The 19,674-nt window shown below is 54.6% G+C and overlaps 3 protein-coding genes across 10 annotated transcripts in view; 1 reads left to right on the top strand and 2 right to left on the bottom strand.

Annotated features, from left to right (window-relative positions):
- Window positions 1-3,140: 3,140 nt before the first annotated feature.
- FEN1 (flap structure-specific endonuclease 1) lies at window positions 3,141-11,977 on the bottom strand. 2 transcript variants are annotated; one of them, XM_007526393.3, is made up of 2 exons: window positions 11,826-11,977; window positions 3,141-4,979 (listed from the first exon to the last, which is right to left on the bottom strand). In XM_007526393.3, the coding sequence occupies exon 2, from the start codon at window positions 4,961-4,963 to the stop codon at window positions 3,821-3,823; it is 1,143 nt and encodes a 380-aa protein (XP_007526455.2). In that variant the 5' UTR covers window positions 4,964-4,979; window positions 11,826-11,977; the 3' UTR covers window positions 3,141-3,820. The 2 variants fall into 2 exon arrangements, with proteins under 2 accessions (XP_007526455.2, XP_060032299.1); XM_060176316.1 differs by having other exon boundaries at window positions 11,774-11,916.
- Window positions 11,978-12,121: 144 nt separating this feature from the next.
- On the top strand, window positions 12,122-16,098 carry TMEM258 (transmembrane protein 258). Its single transcript, XM_007526328.3, has 4 exons — window positions 12,122-12,235; window positions 15,288-15,397; window positions 15,656-15,792; window positions 15,989-16,098. The coding sequence occupies exons 1-3, from the start codon at window positions 12,233-12,235 to the stop codon at window positions 15,780-15,782; spliced, it is 240 nt and encodes a 79-aa protein (XP_007526390.2). The 5' UTR covers window positions 12,122-12,232; the 3' UTR covers window positions 15,783-15,792; window positions 15,989-16,098.
- Window positions 16,099-16,625: 527 nt separating this feature from the next.
- The window catches only part of MYRF (myelin regulatory factor), a 28,183-nt gene continuing 25,134 nt past the window's right edge, over window positions 16,626-19,674 (bottom strand). For all 7 annotated transcript variants that reach the window (XM_060176309.1, XM_060176312.1, XM_016189677.2 and 4 more), the window contains 4 exons: window positions 19,571-19,645; window positions 19,189-19,291; window positions 18,476-18,550; window positions 16,626-18,293 (listed from right to left, as the gene is read on the bottom strand). In XM_060176309.1, coding sequence (XP_060032292.1) covers window positions 18,213-18,293; window positions 18,476-18,550; window positions 19,189-19,291; window positions 19,571-19,645 — 334 coding nt within the window. In that variant the 3' untranslated portion in view covers window positions 16,626-18,212. The remainder of the gene's footprint in view (window positions 18,294-18,475; window positions 18,551-19,188; window positions 19,292-19,570; window positions 19,646-19,674) is intronic.

Below are 19,674 nucleotides of genomic sequence, written 5' to 3'. Positions count from 1 at the left end.
AAGCTCCGGTGCTGTGGTCTCTTTCTTAGAAATAAAGGGACCGGGAGTCAGGCGGGTTAAGCGCACATGGCGTGAAGTGCAAGGACCGGCGTAAGGATCCCGGTTCGAGGCCCCCGCTCCCCACCTGCAGGGGAGCCACTTCACAAGTGGTGAAGCAGGTCTGCAGGTGTCTTATCTTTCTCTCCCTCTCTGTCTTCCCCTCCTCTCTCCATTTCTCTGTCCTATCCAACAACAATAACTACAACAATAAAACAAGGGCAACAAAAGGGAGTAAATAAATATTAAAAAAATAAAGGGACCGAGGCTGGCTCGTAGCATAGCAGGTTAAGGCACAGGGCAAGGACCAGCGTAAGGGTCCTGGTTCCAGCTCCTGGCTCCCCACCTACATGGTGGGGGGTCATTCACTAGTGGTGAAGCAGGTCTGCAGGTGTCTGTCTCTCCCCCTCTGTCTTCCCCTCCTCTCTTGATTTCTCTGTCCTATCCAACAACAATAAAGAACAAGGGCAAGTGGTCCAGGAGATGGCGCAGTGGATCAAGTGTTAGACTCTTGAGCATGAGGTCTTAAGTTCGATCCCTGGCAGCACATGTACCGGAATGATGTTTGGTTCTTTCTCCGATTCCTCATTAATAAATAAAAACATTTAAAAAAAAAAAAAAAGGGCAAGAAAAGGGAAAAATGGCCTCAAGGAGCAGTGGATTCCTAGTGCAAGCACCGAGACCCAGAGATAACCCTAGAAGCAAAATAAATAAAGGGACCGAGACAAGGACAAGCAGAGCCATCCCCTTTTCAAGATCTCCCGAGCCCCTACACTGTGTTCACTCAATTGGCCAGGCTGTCATGAGCGCTGCTGCCTCAAACATCACCTCAGCGAGGTGATGAGGTGGAGAAAGAGCCCACCATGCGAAACTTCCTAACTCGGTTCCAGCCTCAGTAATGTTTGCCTCCAGAAATCTTTGCCTAGATCTGGACCCTAAGGCAATCACTTGGCCTCCATTCTACAGGACTAGTTCGTGGAGTAAGAATGCTAGAACATAGGGAGTCGGGCGGTAGCACAGCGGTTTAAGCGCACGTGGCGCAAAGCGCAAGGACCAGCGCAAAGATTCCAGTTCAAGCCCCCGGCTCCCCACCTGCAGGAGAGTCACTTCATAAGCGGTGAAGCAGGTCTGCAGGTGTCTATCTTTCTCTCCCCCTCTGTCTTCCCCTCCTCTCTCCATTTCTCTCTGTCCTATCCAACAATGAAGACAGACAATAACAATAATTACAACAATAAAGCAACAAGGGCAGCAAAAGGGAATAAATAAAAGAAAAAAACTAAAAAAATAAAAGCAAGCTAGAACACACAAAAATGTTCAGCTGAGGGGTTGGGTGGTGGCACACCCAACTGAGGGCCAGCTACCATACACAAAGATCCAGGTTTGAGCCCCTGCTACCCCACCTGCAGGGGCGACACTTCACCAGTGATGAGACAGCGCTGTCTCCCTTACTACCTCCTCCTCCCCTCTCAATTTTTCTGTCCTATTTGATTAAAAAAAGAAAGAAAATAAAGGCCTCCAGAAGCCATGGATTTGTTATTCAGGCACCAAGCCCCAGAGATAACCCTGGTAGCAATAAAAAAATAATAAATAAAACAGAATTGGTTTTTCCCTGAGTGTAGTGATGAGCAAACAGTGTCAGGAAACAACTTTAAAACTGAGAAATACCAACCACTCTGTATCTCTGCTCAGGCCTTTAGCCAGCGCCAGGCTGGTGTCACACCTGGTAAAGGGCACGTTACCACATGCATCTAGAGACTACCACATCAAAAGTTAAGTCAGAGGTGGCTCAAACAAACCACAGGCCTTAAGTCTTTACCTGCCTGATCGGTCAGCCTGTGAACTCGCAATGTCAGCTAACTGGTTTAGGTGTCCTTGCCGACTTCAATGGGAATGGTTAAGAATGTCCAAGCCAGGCTGCGGAAACAGCGTAATGGTTGTTCAGAGACCTTTATGTCTAAGGCTCCAAAGTCCCAAGTTCAATCCCTAGCACCAATGTAGTTGCGCATAGTAAAAATAATAAATATTTAAAGGCATTCTCTCTGTGAAAACCAGTCACCTGAATCAGATATCACACAAGGAGCGAGAAAGCATTCTTAATCACCAGAGCGCCTCTCAGCTCTGGCTTGTGCGGGTACTGGGGATTCAGTCTCAGTCACAGAGCCTCAGATATTTAAGTCTGTTATATAACCACTATGCTGTCTCTCCAGCCTAAGGAAGTGATTTTTAGGGCTGGGGAGATAGCATGATGGTTCTGCAAAAAAAAACTTTCACGCCTGAGGCTTTGAGGTCCCAGGTTCTATCCCTGGCATGACCATCAGACAGCGCTGAGTGAGCTGGTAAGAGGAAAAAATAAATAAATAAATAAAGGAAAAAAGTTTTTGAATGAGTAAATTTTGCAGTTTACAAGCAAGTCAAGACTGTGATGCTATTAAGTAGCTGTTCTAACCTGCAGAAGCTACCTCAGAGGAGCTCTTTAATCTTACACAACAGGAAAAAAGTAGAAAGGCATCCAACTAATGAATACTTCCCCAGTGAGAGAACCCTCTGCCCTCCCCAATAGCTGCCTGCAGTTTGGCCTTTCTGTGGGATCCTGGCGCCATCTTGTGGCCACTCTCAAACTGCTGGCTACAAGGCCCAGCTGGGGGGAGCCCCGCCTTGGTGGTGGTGCCGCGGGTTAAGTGCATATGATGTGAAGCACAAGGACCGGCATAAGGATCCCGGTTCCAGCTCCCGGCTCCCCACCTGCAGGGGGGTCACTTCACAGGCAGTGAAGCAGGTCTGCAGGTGTCTGTCTTTCTCTCCCCTCTGTCTTCCCCATCTCTCTTGATTTCTCTCTGTCCTATCCAACAACTATGACAACAATAGTAACGATGAGCAACAAAATGGGAAAAATATCCTCCAGGAGCCATGGATTCATAGTGTGGGCACCAAGCCCCAGAAATAAATAAGAATTAATTGATTAAATAAATAAAAGTAAAAATAAAAAAAGGTTTGAAAAAAAGAAGGCCCAGTGGGGCTGGCACCTGGAGGTGAGAGGGAAACCATTTCCTTCTGTCTACCTGAAGTCTGGAGCACATCAGTTTTCCAAATGTACTCAGAGAACCTGGCATTCAATGATTTTATTGACCCTTTGCTGCTTAAATCTCGATAGCAAAAATGGCACAAGAACAGCATCGTATCCTGCAAGCTTCAGCTCAAGAGAGGCTGTGAGAAGCACTCAGCAACCTTTTGCCTCTGACTGCTACAGAGACCCTAGTTCAAGTTTCTGCCCACTCCTGGCCCCAAAGCCGTCTCGCCAGGCCCAGGGGCTCCCCGCTCAGCCCATCCCAGCCCCTAGTCCTCCCACAGCAACCTGGCAGGCCATTTCAGGGCACATCCACATGGAACTGGAGCCTGGGGACAGACTCCCTCATCACCTCCTGCGGGCCACCCTGGATATCATTCCTGGGCAGTGTCCGCACCCACCGTGTCCCTCCTCTCCTGTCCCCAACACTTGCTGCTCTGGCTTCTGTGGGACAGTGGAGGTGGAGTTGTTAAGTCCTGAGAAGTGGTGTCCTGAGCTGGCCCCGCCTGACACACTTCCCTGAGCCTTGCTGTTCACCAGGAGACCAAGTCACAAGGGGGAAGGCACAGCTGCGGGGGGTGGGGTGGGGTGGGAGAAGCAACCCCCCACAGTCCCCCATGGAGCTTTCTCTGCTTGTGAGACTCAGCCCAGCGAGGCCAGTGTTCGGGGTTCGTCCAGGGACGTGGGGGGGGGGGCGGCTTTGGGGGGGGGGGGGCGGCTTTATTTCCCGCGTCTAAACTTGGCCGCGGCCCCGGTCTTGGCCTTCTTCTTGGCGGGACCCTTGGGCTCCGGTTCCTTGCGCTTGGCGGAAGACAGCGAGCCGGTCACCTTGAAGAAGTCGTCCAGGCGGCCCTGGGTGCTACCCTCGCGGCTCTTGCTGAGGCGCCGGACGCCGCCGCGGATGCGCTCCTCCGAGAACTGCTTCTCGCCGCACAGGAACCTGACCAGCTCCTCCTCGTCGGGCTCGGCCCACCTGAGCTCCACGGCCTCGGGGTCCAGCACGTCGGGCTCCAGGAAGAGCTGGCGGGCCTCCTTGTGGAGCCAGTTCTCGGGCACGGGGTACTTGGCGGGGTCGAGGCGCCGCACGATCTCCTCGATGCTCTTGTGCTTCTGGATGAGGTCGATGGCGCGCTTGGGCCCCACGCCGCGGATGCTCTCGCAGTAGTCGCTGCCCAGCAGGATGCACAGGTCCACGAACTGCGGCTGCGTCAGGCCCAGGCCCTGCAGCACGCGGCTCAGGTGGAACTCCTGGATGGGCAGCTTCTTGGCCTCGCTGGCCGTCAGGTGGCGCATGAGCACGGGGCTGCCGAACGTCAGGCAGTCCATGTCCTCTGTGGCCGCCGCGAAGACCTTGCCCGCCTTGGCCAGGGCGGCGCAGCTGGCCTCTGCCTCGCCGGGCGCGTCCAGGGAGGGGATGCCCATGAGGCGCAGCAGCCGCTTGCACTCGTCCACGTGCTGCTTGGTGACCTTCACCAGCCGCTTGGCGAACTTCTCCGCATCCTCCTCGGCGCCGGCCGCCTGTGCCTCCTGCAGCTGCCTCTCCGCCTCGGCCCGCCGCTCGCCGCGCTTGGCCAGCTCCCCCGACTTGAGCTGCGGGGGCTTGCCGTCGAACACGTACACTGGCTTGATGCCGTTCTCCATCATGCGGATGGTGCGGTAGAACATGCCCATCAGGTGGCTGGTGGTCTCGCCTTCCTCGTTCTGCAGCACCTCCCCACCCTGGCGCACGGCGATCAGGAACTGGTAGATGCTCATGGACGCGTCGATGGCCACCTTGCGGCCGAAGTAGCTCTTGATGTCATTCTCCCGGATGGCGCCGGGGGCCACGTCGGCGATCAGCTTGGCCAGGCCGTGGATTCCCATGGCTGCGCGTGGGGGGCTGTTACAGACAGAAAAGCCAGAGACGGAGGAGCGATTACAGAAGCCGGAACTCTCACCTTCTGCACTCCCCAAAACAATCTTGGTCCACATGCCCAGAAAGGGAGAAATGTTAGGGGAAGATGGCCAGAGGGCTCTGGACCCCAATTCCATCAGGACCCAGAGAGAGAAGAGGAAAAATGGAAGGACATTCGGAGTAGTAACAGGTATAGGTGTGACTTAGAAAGGAAATATAGGCATGATCTTGGGAGGACGACTGCAGTTTCCAGTGGAGGGAATAGGGACAATGGAACTCTGGTGGTGGGAACGGTGTGCAGTTGTGCCCATTATCTGTGGCGGTTTTGTAAACCACTATTAAACCACTAATAAGAAAGGGATGAAGAGGGAGTCGGGCTGTAGCGCAGCGGGTTAAGCGCAGGTGGCGCAAAGCTCCAGGACCGGTGTAAGGATCGGGTTCGAGCCCTGGCTGCCCACCTGCAGGGAAGTCGCTTCACAGGTGGTGAAGCAGGTCTGCAGGTGTCTGTCTTTCTCTCCCCTCTCTGTCTTCCCCTCCTCTCTCCATTTCTCTCTGTCCTATCCAACAACGACAACAACAATAATAACTACAATAAAAAAACAACACGGGCAACAAAAAGGGAATAAATAAATATTTAAAAAAGAAAAAAAGGGATGAAGGAGAGACAGATGGGGCTTGAGGACTGCACGGAGGCAGAAGGAGCAGGGGGTCTAGTTGGAGCCACCTCACCTACTGCCCCACCAGCCAGGATCTATCCTAAGGACTCCAAGCATCCAAGGTGAAAACTCAAGAGTGGGCCTGTGGAACAGCCCCCTTGGATGCTGCGCGGCCTTGTCCTGTGCATGACCCAGGATGGAGCCCGGCCCCCACCGCACAGGAGGAAACCTTGGCGCTGTGGTCTCTTCTTCCCTACACTTGCTGTCACTGTCTCAAGATAATAAATAAATGACAGGGTCTCCATCCTCAGGCAACACCATCTACCAAGGAGCCACTTGACTCCTCCGGCTTTCTGAGTGTCAGGAGCTGAACAGAACTGAACCGGCACTGAGAGGAACGTCTGTTTGGTGCACAGGGCAGCAGGGGAGAGCCACCGAGCGTCTGTGTGCTCCACGTCTGAGCTTTCTGGGCCAGGAGTACAGGATGGGGATGAGAGGACACAACCCAGAAGCACAAACAGATCTTGGCTCGACAACAGTTGAGAGGAGACAGGTGGCTACCAAGCGTGACTGCAAAGCCCACGTGAGGCACAGCCACGACTCCTCGCGCCCCTTACTCTGTCGTGGGACATTCCCTGTTGGGTTCCGTCCACTCCTCTGGCTCAGCTAATGCCCAGCAGCCATGACGGCTGACAATATGCCAATGGGCCAGGAGACATCACAGAGCTTGGTCAGACAAGGATCGAGGTGCCGCGTTTTGTTGATGTGGTTGGCATGTACAAGTTGGCTTTAGAGAAGAGGGCCACCCTCCAATATGTGGGTGGGCCTCGCTCAGCCAGTAGAAGGACTGGTAAACAAAACTGGTTCCCAGAGGAAATCCTGCCTCAAATACCTTGGCACCAGCCTCCGAATCTCCAGCCAACCAGCCTGAGCGACAATCACCCACCTGAGCCAACTGCTTCCAACAGCTGAGCTTCCCACCCTCTGTCCTATGTGTCCTGGGGAGCCCAGTCTGAGACAGCAGCCTTAAAGGGCTGGCAGAGAGCGCCCAGGCAAGCCGAACGGGAGAGAGGTGGTTCCCTCACACGCTGCTCTAAGTCCCCCAGCTGACAACTCCTACTTGGGCTTCAACTGCAAGCAAGTGCAAGGTTGCTAAGAAGCCTGAAATCTTCCCCAGTGAGTCTGGAAAGGAAATGCCACACTTCCTGCCCTAGCAGATCTAGGCCTGGAGCCTGGAGTGCTGTGGTCAGATCTAGAGGCCTCTGCACCACATGGGAGCACTGCAGCACTAGGGGAAGTGCCATGGATGTGGGAGCCATGCTATGATGTCTCTCTTGGAAATGACATTTAAGAAATACATAGTTGGGAGTCGGGCTGTAGCGCAGCGGGTTAAGCGCACGTGGCGCAAAGCACAAGGACCGGCATAAGGATCCCGGTTCGAACCCCGGCTCCCCACCTGCAGGGGAGTCGCTTCACAGGCGGTGAAGCAGGTCTGCAGTGTCTATCTTTCTCTCCTCCTCTGTCTTCCCCTCCTCTCTCCATTTCTCTCTGTCCTAGCCAACAATGACAACAACAATAATAACTACAACAATAAAACAACAAGGACAACAAAAGGGAATAAATAAATAAATAAAAATAAATATTTAAAAAAATAGATAATTAAATACATACTTTGTGGTCCGGCAGGTGGCACAATGGATATAGCATTAGACTCTCAAGCATGAGGTCTCGAGTTCAAGCCCTGGCAGCACATGTACCAGAGTGATGTCTGGTTCTTTCCATCTCTCCTCCTATCTTTCTCATTAATAAATAAATAAAGATCTTAATAAAACAAAAAGAAATATATACTTTCATCAAATGGACACCTTTTCTCCCTGCCTTCTGGTCTCCCTGTGCCAAGGGCTTCATCACCGTCCCATCTTCACTCAAGACTAGCTCCCCTGACATCAGAGTCTCAACAGTTCTACTGGGAGGTGGGGAGCGGGGAGACACCTGGTTAAATGCACACATTACAGCGTGTGCACCTGGGTTCAAGCCCCTAGTCCCCACCTGCAGGGGGAAAGCTTCACAAGTGGTGAAGCAAGGCTGCAGGTGTCTCTCTCCTTCCTATCACCCCTTTCCTCTAAATCTCTCTGTCCTATCAAATAAAGTTAAAAAAAAAAATTAGGGGAAAAAAATTAGGGGGGGGGGGGAAGATAGCATAATGGTTATGCAAAGAGACACTGAAGCCTAAAGCCCTTAAGTCCCAGGTTCAATCCCTCACACCACCATAAGCCAGAGCTAATCAGCACTCCAGTAAAAAAAAAAAAAATAGGGGCCAGGTGGTGGTGCACCTAGTTAAGCACACACAAGGACCCAGGTTCAAGCCCCTGGTCCCCACCTAAAGGGGGAAAGTTTCACCTAAAGGGGGAAAGCAGGTGAAGCAGGGCTACAGGTGTCTCACCGTCTCTCTCCCTATCTCCCTCTCCTCTCTCAATTTCTCCTTGTCTCTATCCAATAGTAAATAAAACATGAAAAAAAAAATACTTTTAAAAAATTCTTTTAAAAAAAGTCCTACCAGTCAAGGAGCGTCGCCACCCCCACCCCCATCTGTGGTTTTAAAAGATGGGATTGGTTCTGGTGGTGCACCTGGTTGAACGTGTATGCCACAATGTGCAAGGACCCAGGTTCACGTCCCCAGTCCCCAGCTCTGCGAGTGGTGAAGCGGTGTTGCGGGTGTCTCTCAACCTCTCTATCACTCCTACCTTCTCGATTTCTGGCTGTCTTTATCCAATAAATAAGTAGATAGTAAAAAAATGTTTTTAAAAAGAAAGCTAATATGTTATCGGTTACATTTCAGGAGTAGGGGCCAGGTGGTGGCACAGCTGGCTGAGCGCAAGTCGCCACGTTCAAAGACCCAGGGCCCAAGCCTCTGGTGTCCGTGTGAAGATGGAGAGCGCCACAGGGTGGGGGAAGCAGTGCTGCAGGTCTCAGTCTCTCCCTGTTTCTTTCTTTCTATTCATTTATTCCCTTGTGTCGCCCTTGTTGTTTTATTGCTGTAGTCATTATTGTTGTCGTTGTTGGATAGGACAGAGAGAAATGGAGAGAGGAGGGTAAGACAGAGAGGGGGAGAGAAAGACAGACACCTGCAAGACCTGCTTCACCGCCTGTGAAGCGACTCCCCTGCAGGTGGGGAGCCGGGGCTCGAACCAGGATCCTTATGCCGGTCCTTGTGCTTAGCGCCACCTGCGCTTAACCCGCTGCGCTACAGCCCGACTCCCCTCTCTCCCTATTTCTCTGTCGGTATCCAATAATAAAGTCATTTAAAAAAAAAAAACACGTCATGGAACAAACTGCTTAAAGTCACTGTGTGATGTATATCCATTTAGGACCCAGATTCCAGCCCATCTTTCTATAACTTTTAAAGTACCCCAATAGTACACAAGGCTTTGAAGCCACAGCCCCCATTTCCCAAAAGGCAAACTCCCAAGACCCTCCCCAGACAGTCTGCATTCCCTTCCCTTCCTCCCTATCTTTCCCCCTTACTGTTCAACTGCTGAAAAAAGCAAGCAAGCAAGCAACTCCCATCAGGACATTCTGTTTCTCAGCCAGCTCAGAAGGAAGGACTTACCCACCTCCAACCCCCCCCCCCCACCTTCTTCGGTTCGGTTTGGTCAAAGAACAAACTTTCCTTTGCAAAAAGTCTTCTTGTGTGTTTTCCTGCCTCACGAGCCTGATGAATCTACGAGCACGATGAATCTACGAGCACTAGTTTCTGGAACTACTGACAGCACTTTCTGAATGGCTGGCTAACAGTTTTTGAAACGAGTGCTAACAGCACAAGGAGACTTTATAGTGGGCCTTCGCTCCCTCCCCACTTTTCCTGCAGGACACTCAAAGGCAAGCTTTTCACTGTCACACACCCAGTCATGTCCAAACACTCCCACCCAGAGTCAGCATCCTCCAGGCTACAAGCAAGTGAACAGTTTTAAAAATTTTTTTTATATTTATTTATTTTCCCTTTTGTTGCCCTTGTTTTTTATTGTTGTAGTTATTATTGTTGTTGTTACTGATGTCGTTGTTGTTGGGTAGGACAGAGAGAAATGGAGAGGAGGGGAAGACAGAGAGGGAGAGAAAGAGAGACACCTGCAGACCTGCTTCACTGCCTGTGAAGCGACTCCCCTGCAGGTGGGGAGCCGGGGGGCTCGAACTGGGATCCTTACTACACTGGTCCTTGTGCTTTGCGCCACATGCGCTTAACCCACTGTGCTACCACCCGACTCCCATAAACCGTTTTTTGTTTTGTTTTGTTTCTAGGGTTATTGCTGGGGCTCAGTGCACTATGAATCTATTGCTCCCAGTGGCCATTTTTCCACCGTTATTGTTGGATAGGACAGAAACAGAGAGGAGGGGAAGACAGAGAGGGAGACAAAGATATCTAAAAAAAAAAAAGACACCTGCTTCACCTCTTGTGAAGCAACTCCTCTGCAGGTGGGGAGCTGGGGACTCAAACTGGGATCCTTGCACCTCATACTATGTGTGGTTAAACCAGGTGTGCCACCACCCGGCCCCAAGCAAACTGTTTCTGCGATCTGTGAGATAACCACTCTGATGGTTCTCTTTGGGAGGTGTGAAGGTGGGGACACAGAACTCTGGTGGTGGGTGTGGTCATGACACACTGTCATCTTTTTAAATTTTTTAAATTTTCCCTTTTGTTGCCCTTGTCATTTTTCATTGTTGTAGTCATTGTCGTTGTTACTGATGTTGTTGTTGTTAAATAGGACAGAGAGAAATGGAGAGAGATGGGGAAGAGAAAGACACCTGCAGATCTGCTTCACCGTTTGGGAAGCGACTTTCCTGTAGGTAGGGAGCCGGAGGGCTCGAACTGGGATCCTTACGGTCATCTTCTTTTAACCATGTTTCATTTATTTTTTTGGATAGACAGCCAAAAATCAAGAGAGAAGGGGGAGAGAGACACCCGCAGGACTGCTTCACCTCTTGCAAAGCTTTCCCCCTGTAGGTGGGGACCAGGGGCTCGAACCCAGGTCCTTGAGAATTGTAACATACGCACTCAACCAGGTGCACTACCACCCGGACTCCCTATATGCTGTTATCTTACACTCTTGTAACCTACTATTAATCACAAATGTTAAAAAAAAAAAAAATACACCTAAAAATAAAAAAATTAACTAAAAAAAAAAAAAAAAAATCCTTCCATGCTCGGGTTCCCAACTGACTGGGCGGCTCGGAAACCCAAAAGGCAGGGCAGGAAGAGGAGGCCCAAGCTCTATTTGAGCCCTGCCGGCACCCTCTTGCAGGGCCGCCAGCGCTTACTACCTGGGCGCGACCACCAAGTGCCGTGGGGTCTGACACTAAGCCATTTAGTCCGGGGCTCTTGGCTATTAACAGGAGACAGCAGAGGTCCCAGGATCGATTCCTGGCACTACCCTAAGGCAGAACTTAGCAGTGCTCTGGCTACAAGAAAGCATCAGATTGGGGGGAGGAGGGCGGGTGGTGGCGCACTTGGTTGAGCTCACACGTTAGATACACACGGACCCGGGTTCGAGCCCCTGGGGCACAACCTTGGGGGGGGGGGGGGAAGGAAGCTTCACAAGTAGGGAAGCAGGGCCGCAGGTGTTTCCCTCACTTTCTATCACCTCCCCTTCCCTCTCAATTTCTAGCTGCCTCTATCCAATAAATAAAATTTAATTAAAAAAAAATGTAAAAAGAGAAGGAGGCGGCGGCGGCGGCGGCGGCTTGGGGGGGAGGCGGCGCCACCAGCAGCTGAACAGACTCTCAGGCCAGACGCCCCAGAGGCACCAGGTTCAAGCCCCGGCTGCACCCGAAGCCAGAGCTCGGGGCTGAGTGACGCCATGGTAAGTAATAATAAACAGAAACCAGACAAACCCGCCGGGGTTGGCTGAGCTAACAGGGCCCCGACGTCCGTCAGAGGCACGCACGGAAGGGGCCTAACCGGTGCTGTGCAAAAACCAAACCAAAACAAAAAATTCGAGGCCTCCCTCCCCGGGCCACAGCCCTGACCCGGGGGGTCGTGAGCTCTTTTTCGGGCTACAGCGCGGGAAAGCAGGACACGTTCCCCCCTCCGCCCTGAGCGGCCACCGCCCCTCTACCCCGGAGTCCCACCTGGCCGGAGGGGTGCAAGGCACCCGCAGCAAGCCCTCAGCCCGGCGCCTACCTGGACGACGTCTGCAGCCGGCTCCCTACTCCGCGGGCCGCTCGTTCTGCCGCCTTCAGAAGCCCGCGCTCGCGTCACGTGACCCGCCGTCGCGCAGAGCCTCCTGGGAAGTGTAGTCCAGGCTCGGGGCCCCGCGCCCAGCTTCTCTCACGACCGGAGGCCTCACCGGGATGAACCGACTCTCTCAAAAACTGTGCCTCCGACGCTTCTCCACCGCTCGCCTCTCCAGTTCATAGCCCGGCCCCCTCCTCTGCAGGGCCCAGCTCCCACACAAACCCAACTGCCGGGACTACAAATCCCATAATGCCTCGCGAGGAAGATGCACTTCCTCTTCCGGAGGCCCTCCGCCGGCTCCCGCCGACGTGGTCTTCCGGTGGCGGTTCGGCGGATCCCTGGTACCTGGCAAAATGGTGAGAAGGCGCAGGGGCTCGGCGCACGCCCCGTTTCTCTCGCAGTGGACGCCCCACGTCCATAGAGCCGGAGGCTCCCGGGTCCTCGGGTCTGGGCTGAGGGGCGGAGAAGGGAAGCCCCCCGCCATGCTCCTGAAGCCCAGGCTCTGATTCTCTGGGTTTCCGGGTTTCTAAGGACTAAGGGGCGCGGGGCGAGTTTACTGCCTCCCGGTTGGTTTCTGTGCTGTGGTCTGGGATCAGGCGGTGCTGTCTGTCTGGAAAGTTCCTCCTCCGTGTGCCCAGCTCGTCTCCGTGCTGCAAAGCCCCTGGTCAGTGTTCCCTTCCCAGGGGACCCAGTGTCCGGCCGCTCCGTCCCGCTCCCCCGCCTCCCAGTGACTGGCCGCCACCCGACTCCCCCCACCGTGTGCCCTGGGGCGCTGACATCTGTACCCCTTTGTACTTGCAGTGCCCAGTCCCCCTGGGTGGGGTGGGGGTGGGGGGTCCTGCAGTCAGCTTAGTGAAGAGCAGCCATTGTCTCCATGCTGGGGGGCGGGGGTGTCACTGTTTACTCAACCTCTTTCTAGTGTGTCTGCAAACAATGGAGTCACTTCATGCCTCTGAAGTTGTGCTGTCCTGGGTGTCAGATGCGCGGGCTGCGGGGTGACAATGGCAGTTAACATGAGGACTGGGCCTGAGCAGCATCTCTGCCCCCGCCCCGTCCACCACCCCCCCATCTCATGTCCTGGGGCCCGGCGAGGGAAAGACACCTGTGGCGCTGGTGGAGGGTCACCCCTTGGGGTGGGTGTCACGCTGGCCGCTGCGCTAAGACTCACTCGGCTTAGAGCCAGAGTTGTGACTGATGGCTTCTGCCTGTCTGTCGTGGTATTCGGTGATAGTGGATGGACAGATGGAGGGATTCAGAGTTAGTAGTTGGGGTCTGGGTCCCAGCTCAGGCCCTGTGGCTTGCAGCAAGGAGTCTTTTTTTTTTTTTTTTTAATGATGGGTTTACAGTAAATACAGTTGTCGGTACATGTGTAAAATCTCTCAGTTTGCTACAAAACACTCTCATCCTCCAGAGCCTAGGTCCTCTTCCACCATCATGCACCAGGACCTGGAAGATCCCCACCACCACCGGAGTTCTTTGCTTTGGTGCAATACGTCATCAAACCCAGTCCAGGTTCTGCTTTGTGTCTCCCTTTCTGTTCTTATTTATTAACTTCTGTCCATGAGTGAAGCCATCCCATATTCATCCTTCTCTTTCTGGCTTCTCATTTCACATGATGCCTTCTAGCTCCATCCAGGATGAGGTGAAGAAGGTGAAATCACCCTTTTTAATGGCTGAGTAGTATTCCATTGTGTATATACACCACAACTTGCTCAGCCACTCATCTGTTGTTGGACACCTGGGTTGCTTCCAGGTTTTGGCTATTACAAATTGTGCTGCTAAGAACATACATGTACACAGACCTTTTTGGATGGATGTGTTGGGTTCCTTAGGATATATCCCCAGGAGAGGAATTGCCAGATCGTAGGGTACGTCCATTTCTAGCCTTCTGAGAGTTCTCCAGACTCACTCTCCTGCAGCAAGAATTCTTGATGTCCTCAGACGTGGATCCAAAATCATAGGCAGGGGCCAAGGAGATAGCACAGTGGTTATGCAACAGACGTCTGTGACTGAGGCTCTGAGATCCAGGTTCAGTTCCCAGCACCACCATAAACCAGAGCTCAACAGTTTTCTGGAAAAAGAGAGAAGGAGACAAAGCTGGCTGATGAGGGAGTGCATACCTTTCATCGCATTTTTCCTGAAACTTTTTAAAGATTTACTTCTGAATGAGAGAACCAGAGCATCACTCTGTTGTTGGCATTGCTGGAGACCCTATGCTTGAAAGTCCAGTGCTTTGTCTACTGCGCCATCTTCCACCTCCCAGGCCACTTTATTTTTAACTGGAGCACTGCTCAGCTCTGGCTTATGGTGGTGCTGGGGTTGGAGCCTGGGACCTCACAGCCTTAGGTGTGAAAGTCTTTTGCAGAACCACTATGCTATCTTCCCCATTTTAAGCCTATATTTTATAAAAAATAATGTTCAGGCCAGACTGTCACTCTGGCAGATGTGATGCCAGGGATTGAGCTCAGACCCTTAAGCTTGTAAGTCCAGAATTCTCCCACTGTGTCACCTCCCACCATGTTTATTTCCTTTTTGTTACCCTTGTTGTTTTTATTGTTGTAGTTATTCTTGTTGTTGTTGTTGGATAGGACGGAGAAATGGAGAGAGATGGGGAAGACAGAGAGGAGGAGAGAAAGATAGAACCGCCTGTGAAGTGACTCCCCTGCAGGTGGGAAGCGGGGGCTCAAACCGGGATCCTTAGGCCTGTCCTTGTGCTTTGCGCCATGTGAGCTTAACCTGCTGCGCTACCGCCCGACTCCCCCCATCACGTCTATTTCATGGTGGCCAGTGGCCCAGTCGCCTTCTGTGTCTCAGCCTCTGCCACTTAGCTGCCCTCCTGGCCTCATAATGAAAAGACAAAATGCCAGCTTAGTTTGAGATAAAAATCGCAGGGGCTGGGGGATAGGTAGCCCACCTGGTAGAGTACATACCTCGCCATGCATGCACTCTTTGAGATCCATGGAGGGTGGCGCAGTGTACAGTGTCTCTCCCTTTCTGTCTCTAAAGGGTGGGGGTGTCAGCCCTGAGGCTCACTGCTGCCATCGCACACCGGGGTTCATTTCCCTACACCTTTAAAAAAAGGGATGAAAATGCGATTGTCATGGCCAGAAGGCGGCTCAGTGGATAGAGCTCTGGACTCTCTAGCATGGGGTTCAGAGTTCAGTACCCAGCATTGCAAGTGATGCTGTTTCGCTTCCCCGCCCCCAGTAAGGACAGTGTTTCATATCCCAGTTGTCCTTCCCAAACAGCCTCACTCGACGCTGGTTCTCAAGCATCTCTGGGGCAGAAGAGGCTCCAGCAGTCCTGGCCACTCGAGGCCCACAGCCCCCACCCACCCCGTGTCCCCTCTGTGGTGTCTCGGAGTTCCTGATGGTTCTGTGTGTGTGCCCCCACCCCCTCCCCCACCAGGAGCTCGAGGCCATGAGCAGATACACCAGCCCGGTGAACCCCGCCGTCTTCCCGCACTTGACGGTGGTGCTCCTGGCTATCGGCATGTTCTTCACCGCCTGGTTCTTCGTGTATCCTTCACCCCAAGGCCTGCGGACCTCCCTAGGGGGAAGGGCTGGGGTGGGACCCTGAAGCTGGAAGGGGGAGGGGGTCGTACTTGAATTTTAAGAGTCGTCTCCCCTGGCGGTGCTCCGCGTGAGCTTGGGCAGTGGCCTGCCGCCCCTAGGCTTCAGGTTCCCTCCCTCCCCGTGGTAGGGGAGCAGTTCACAAGAGCAGGGTCCAGGCTCTCCTGACCCCCCTCCCCGCCTGCACCTTGACCGCCTGGCCAGCTATGAGGTCACCTCCACCAAGTACACGCGGGACATCTACAAAGAGCTGCTCATCTCCCTCGTTGCCTCTCTCTTCATGGGCTTTGGGGTCCTCTTCCTGCTGCTCTGGGTCGGCATCTACGTCTGAGCCCCCACAGGTGAGGCTGCGGCAGGTGGGCCCCCTGGGGGACCCCCCCCCAGGCTCAAGGGGCACACAGGCCTCTCCTGCGCTGGGGACTGGCTGTCTTCGGGCCCCGAGATAAACTTTGACTTAGTGGTGTTTTTTTTCCTTCAGGGGACACTTTATCATGGGGAAGGGGGGCACTCATCTCACTTTGTCCCATCTTCTTCCAGGTTCCAGCCAGCCGGCTTCCCCGGTCCCTGCTTTTGTAAATTGATTTTTCTACTATGACCAGAAACGGCCCACCTGCTTCTCACAATAAAGGCAGATGTGTGACCGCCCAGTGTGGTGTCCCCTCCTGGTTTCTTTCATGCCTCCCAAAAGGTTCCTGCTTCTGCCCACATGCTGGCAGGGGGAGGGGGGGGGGCTGTTCTTGGTATGTCAGGCTTACCTGCTCACCCTTAGGTTGTTTCTAGAGTGAAGTCTGTCCTGTTCCAGTACCCCTCCCCCCAGCCCCCAATAAATGCAGTCACCCTTCTCAGGGTAGGGGACCCTCACAAGGCTCATTTGTCCCCTAAGAGGGATGGAAGGAAGCATTAGGGCTCCCCCAGTGCATGGGGCCGGGCTCGAACCTCAAACCCCAGTCACGCCTGACAAAGCAGACACCCTCCCAGACTTGCCAAGCCAGACCCAGGACAGCAGAGAGCTAAGGAGGGCCCCAGGACACCCTCTGAAGGAAGCCCGAGTCCCTCAGATTCCAGTGTCTCCCTGGAATTGTCCCCTACACACAGAGACACACACACACACACACACACACACACACACACACACACCTCGCTCTCAACCTGAAGAAGAGAAGGGGAGACGGGCTCAGATACAAAGCAGTATTTATACATTTATTTATATATACGTGTGTTCACTTTGGAGGGGAACGGCAGGTGGGTTGGGAGCAGGAAGTGAGCCTCCCTGCTTCTGAGTTGGGCAGAGGGTTGGTACACGATAAATAGTCAGCGTTCAGGGACACGGGGACGGGGCAGGGAGTTAACTGGGGGTGGGGGGACTCAGCGTGGGCGGGAGGCCCTATGTACAGCTTGAAGCTGGGAGGGAGGGGGGCTTGGAGCCAGGACCCCCAGCCACCAGCAGGTGACGCTCCCCCGAGCCCTTTCAGCTCACTGGGCTTAAGGCAACTTTGGTCCAAGGGGTGCCCCCCCCATGCCCTGAGGACGCCACCCCAGGCATGCAAACAGCCAGCTGCTCACTGATGGGGCTGCGCTCTGTCCACTTGGGCTGGGAGTGTGGGCGGCAGTTTCCAGTTAAGGGATCAGGGCCACAGTCTAAGAATATGAACCCAGTGAGGGTGCCCTGGATCCCCTCAGAAGGAGTGGCAGCAGGAGGAGGGAGAGCGGTTGTCCGCAGTGCTCCTGTGTCAGCAGGGAGAAGTGGGGTCACCTGGTGGGAAGGGGTACCCTCATCCTGGAGCAACCCTGTCCCACAGATAAGTGCTTTGAGAGCCCAGGCAGAAGGGTACCCCCCTGCCCCACCTCTGGCCCCAGCTCACAGGTGTCAACACTCAGCCCCTCCAGAGAGACTGTCCCCATTCTGAGGCAAGAAAGTGGAGGTGACTGTGTGGGCCCAGTTCTGATGCCACAGTAGGCAAAGGAAGTACCACACTCCTGCCAGCAGCCCGCATGTGGCCACAGGACTCTGGACTCCTACTTCTTCTTCTAGCGTTTGCCCTTCTTCCGTAGCCAGTCAACAGCGTCAGGTTGAGCCTGATGTAAAGTTTCGAGACCTCCTTTGAATCTGGAGAGGTGGCAGTCGTGGACTCCTACTAAGGAGGGGTGGCACCGGCAGCTGACATACACCCAGTCCTGCCCACCTCCTGGGAGGCCCCTATCCAAGCTCTGCCAGGAGCCTGATGTGGGGAACAGGGCACCCACAGTGGAGGAGAGGCTGGGCTCAGGCAGCTAGGAGTAGGTTCAGGTCTAGAGGCTCCCTGGGTCCTGTCTGCAGTGTCCCCCAGTCCTACCGTGACTCACTCGTCCATTGACCAGCCCACAAAGGTCTGCCCCTCTGCTGGGGGTGGGAGGGACACGCCAATGTGAGCTCTGGCAGCCTGGAGGCAGGGCTCGGGGGCGGGGCTCCCAGGAGTCGGGCCCCAGGAAGGAGAGGCCCCAAGGCCGTGATTAAAGCTCACGAGTCCAAGTCCAGCGTAACAGTCAAACCCCAAAATTCCGCTTCTAGCTACCCCCCAATAAGCAGCTTCAGGGGTGAGGTCGCCCCGCCCTCTACTGACCCCAGGGTCTGGCCAAGTCCTAGGGCTCAGCCCAGGCCGCCCGCAGGTCTAGGAGCAACAGGGAAGGGGGGCTGGGACCCTGAGGGGACAACCCCAGGAACAGCAGCTCCAGTGTGAGGACTTCCAGTGTCATGGGCGTCCGTGTGTCTGGCTGTGTCTGCTCAGTCGCACAGGCGGTAGAAACGGAAGTAGTAGTCGGTGGCCGGATGGACCCGGGCCTCGGTGCTGCAGTTGGCCTGACCCTGGGTGGGGGGGCAGAGGTGAGGGGGGCCGAGGAATCCCAGAGGCCCAGGTGCAGGAGGGGGTCCCCCTTTCCATCACCCCTACATCAGACCCAAGGCTGTTACTGTGGCCTCCCCCAAACCCACTGATGCATGGATGGGGGCAGCTGGGGCAGGGGGCAGTGTCCCTACTCCCTACTCACCAGCAGTGCCACCTGGAAGTGGTAGGTGAAGTCTCGGAAGGGCAGGATGGTGACCGGCCAGTGGTGGGAGGTGCCCTGGAGAGGGGGTTGGGGGGTCAGGCAGCCCCTCCAGCCCAGCAGCACCCCACTCCCCCCATGAGATTCTAGGCGTAGTAGCTCACTGACCCCTCAGGCACACATCCCTGAGAGGAGTGCTACTTATACTCAAGGACACAGCTCTGGCCTGAAGACAAATGGGGCGGGGGGCTGCTGGGAAGAGAGAATTAATAACGGTGATGCAAAAAGATTCTCATGCCTGAGGTCCCAGGTTCAATCCCCACCACCACCAGAAGCCAGAGCTGAGAGCACTCTGGTTAAAATTGATCCAAATCTCACAGTGGACTGGTGGCAGGGCTGGGGCTCTCCCCTTGTGAGCAAGACCTGAGCTCTAAAGCCAGAGCACAGCAGGCCAGCCCCTCTTTACCTAAGAGGCTCCCCCTCTGTGTGCAGCTGGGAAGGGGGGATGGCTTCCTTGGGGGGCTGCTTCCCACTCCACCCTCTGCCTGAGCTTTTCACACGCCTCCCTGGCTGTGGGCAGCCCACAGCAGGGCCCAACACAGGGCCTGGGATGGGGGCCCTCCGCATGCTCCCCGAATCCTGTGGAGTGAGCACAGACAGGAGTGCAAGGAATCCCCTCGGTGGGCACTGGGTGTCCATGGGTGCGCCACCCCTACCTGGGTGTCTGGCTGGGCCTGCAGGCTGGACAGCTCAGCCCCCTCCTCACATGGCTCCTGCGACGTCAAGCTGCACAGTGCCACTGACACGGGGGACGAGGAGCTGGGGGGAGGCCCAGTAAGCAGGGTGTGGGGTTCCGTAACCCTCCGCGCCCCCTCCTGGCCCCACAGTCTGAAAGCAGAGCAGGAGCCGCTCGGGAAGCCGCACCACACTCAGCGCACCGGACTCTCCCGTGGACGGTCCCCCAGTTCAATCCCCGGTGTCGCCTATGCCAGGGTGACTCTCTGGTGCTTCCCCCCACCATTAATAAATTCTTGTCTGCAAAGGATGCCACTGGCCCCCACTACTCACAGCCCCGAGACCCCGTCCCCCAACACTCACTTCATCTGCAGCGTCAGGCCGAGGTGCGGTGGGGTACTCCTGCTGACCGGGATGTGGTAGGTGACGTTCCCGGGCCTGAAGGGGCAAAGCCTGCTCCTCAGCCC

The sequence above is a fragment of the Erinaceus europaeus genome, chromosome 17, assembly GCF_950295315.1.
Source record: "Erinaceus europaeus chromosome 17, mEriEur2.1, whole genome shotgun sequence".
Classification (NCBI taxonomy): Eukaryota; Metazoa; Chordata; class Mammalia; order Eulipotyphla; family Erinaceidae; genus Erinaceus; species Erinaceus europaeus.
The sequence above is the reverse complement of the archived record's forward strand: the minus strand, read 5'-3'. Positions and strand labels throughout refer to the sequence as shown.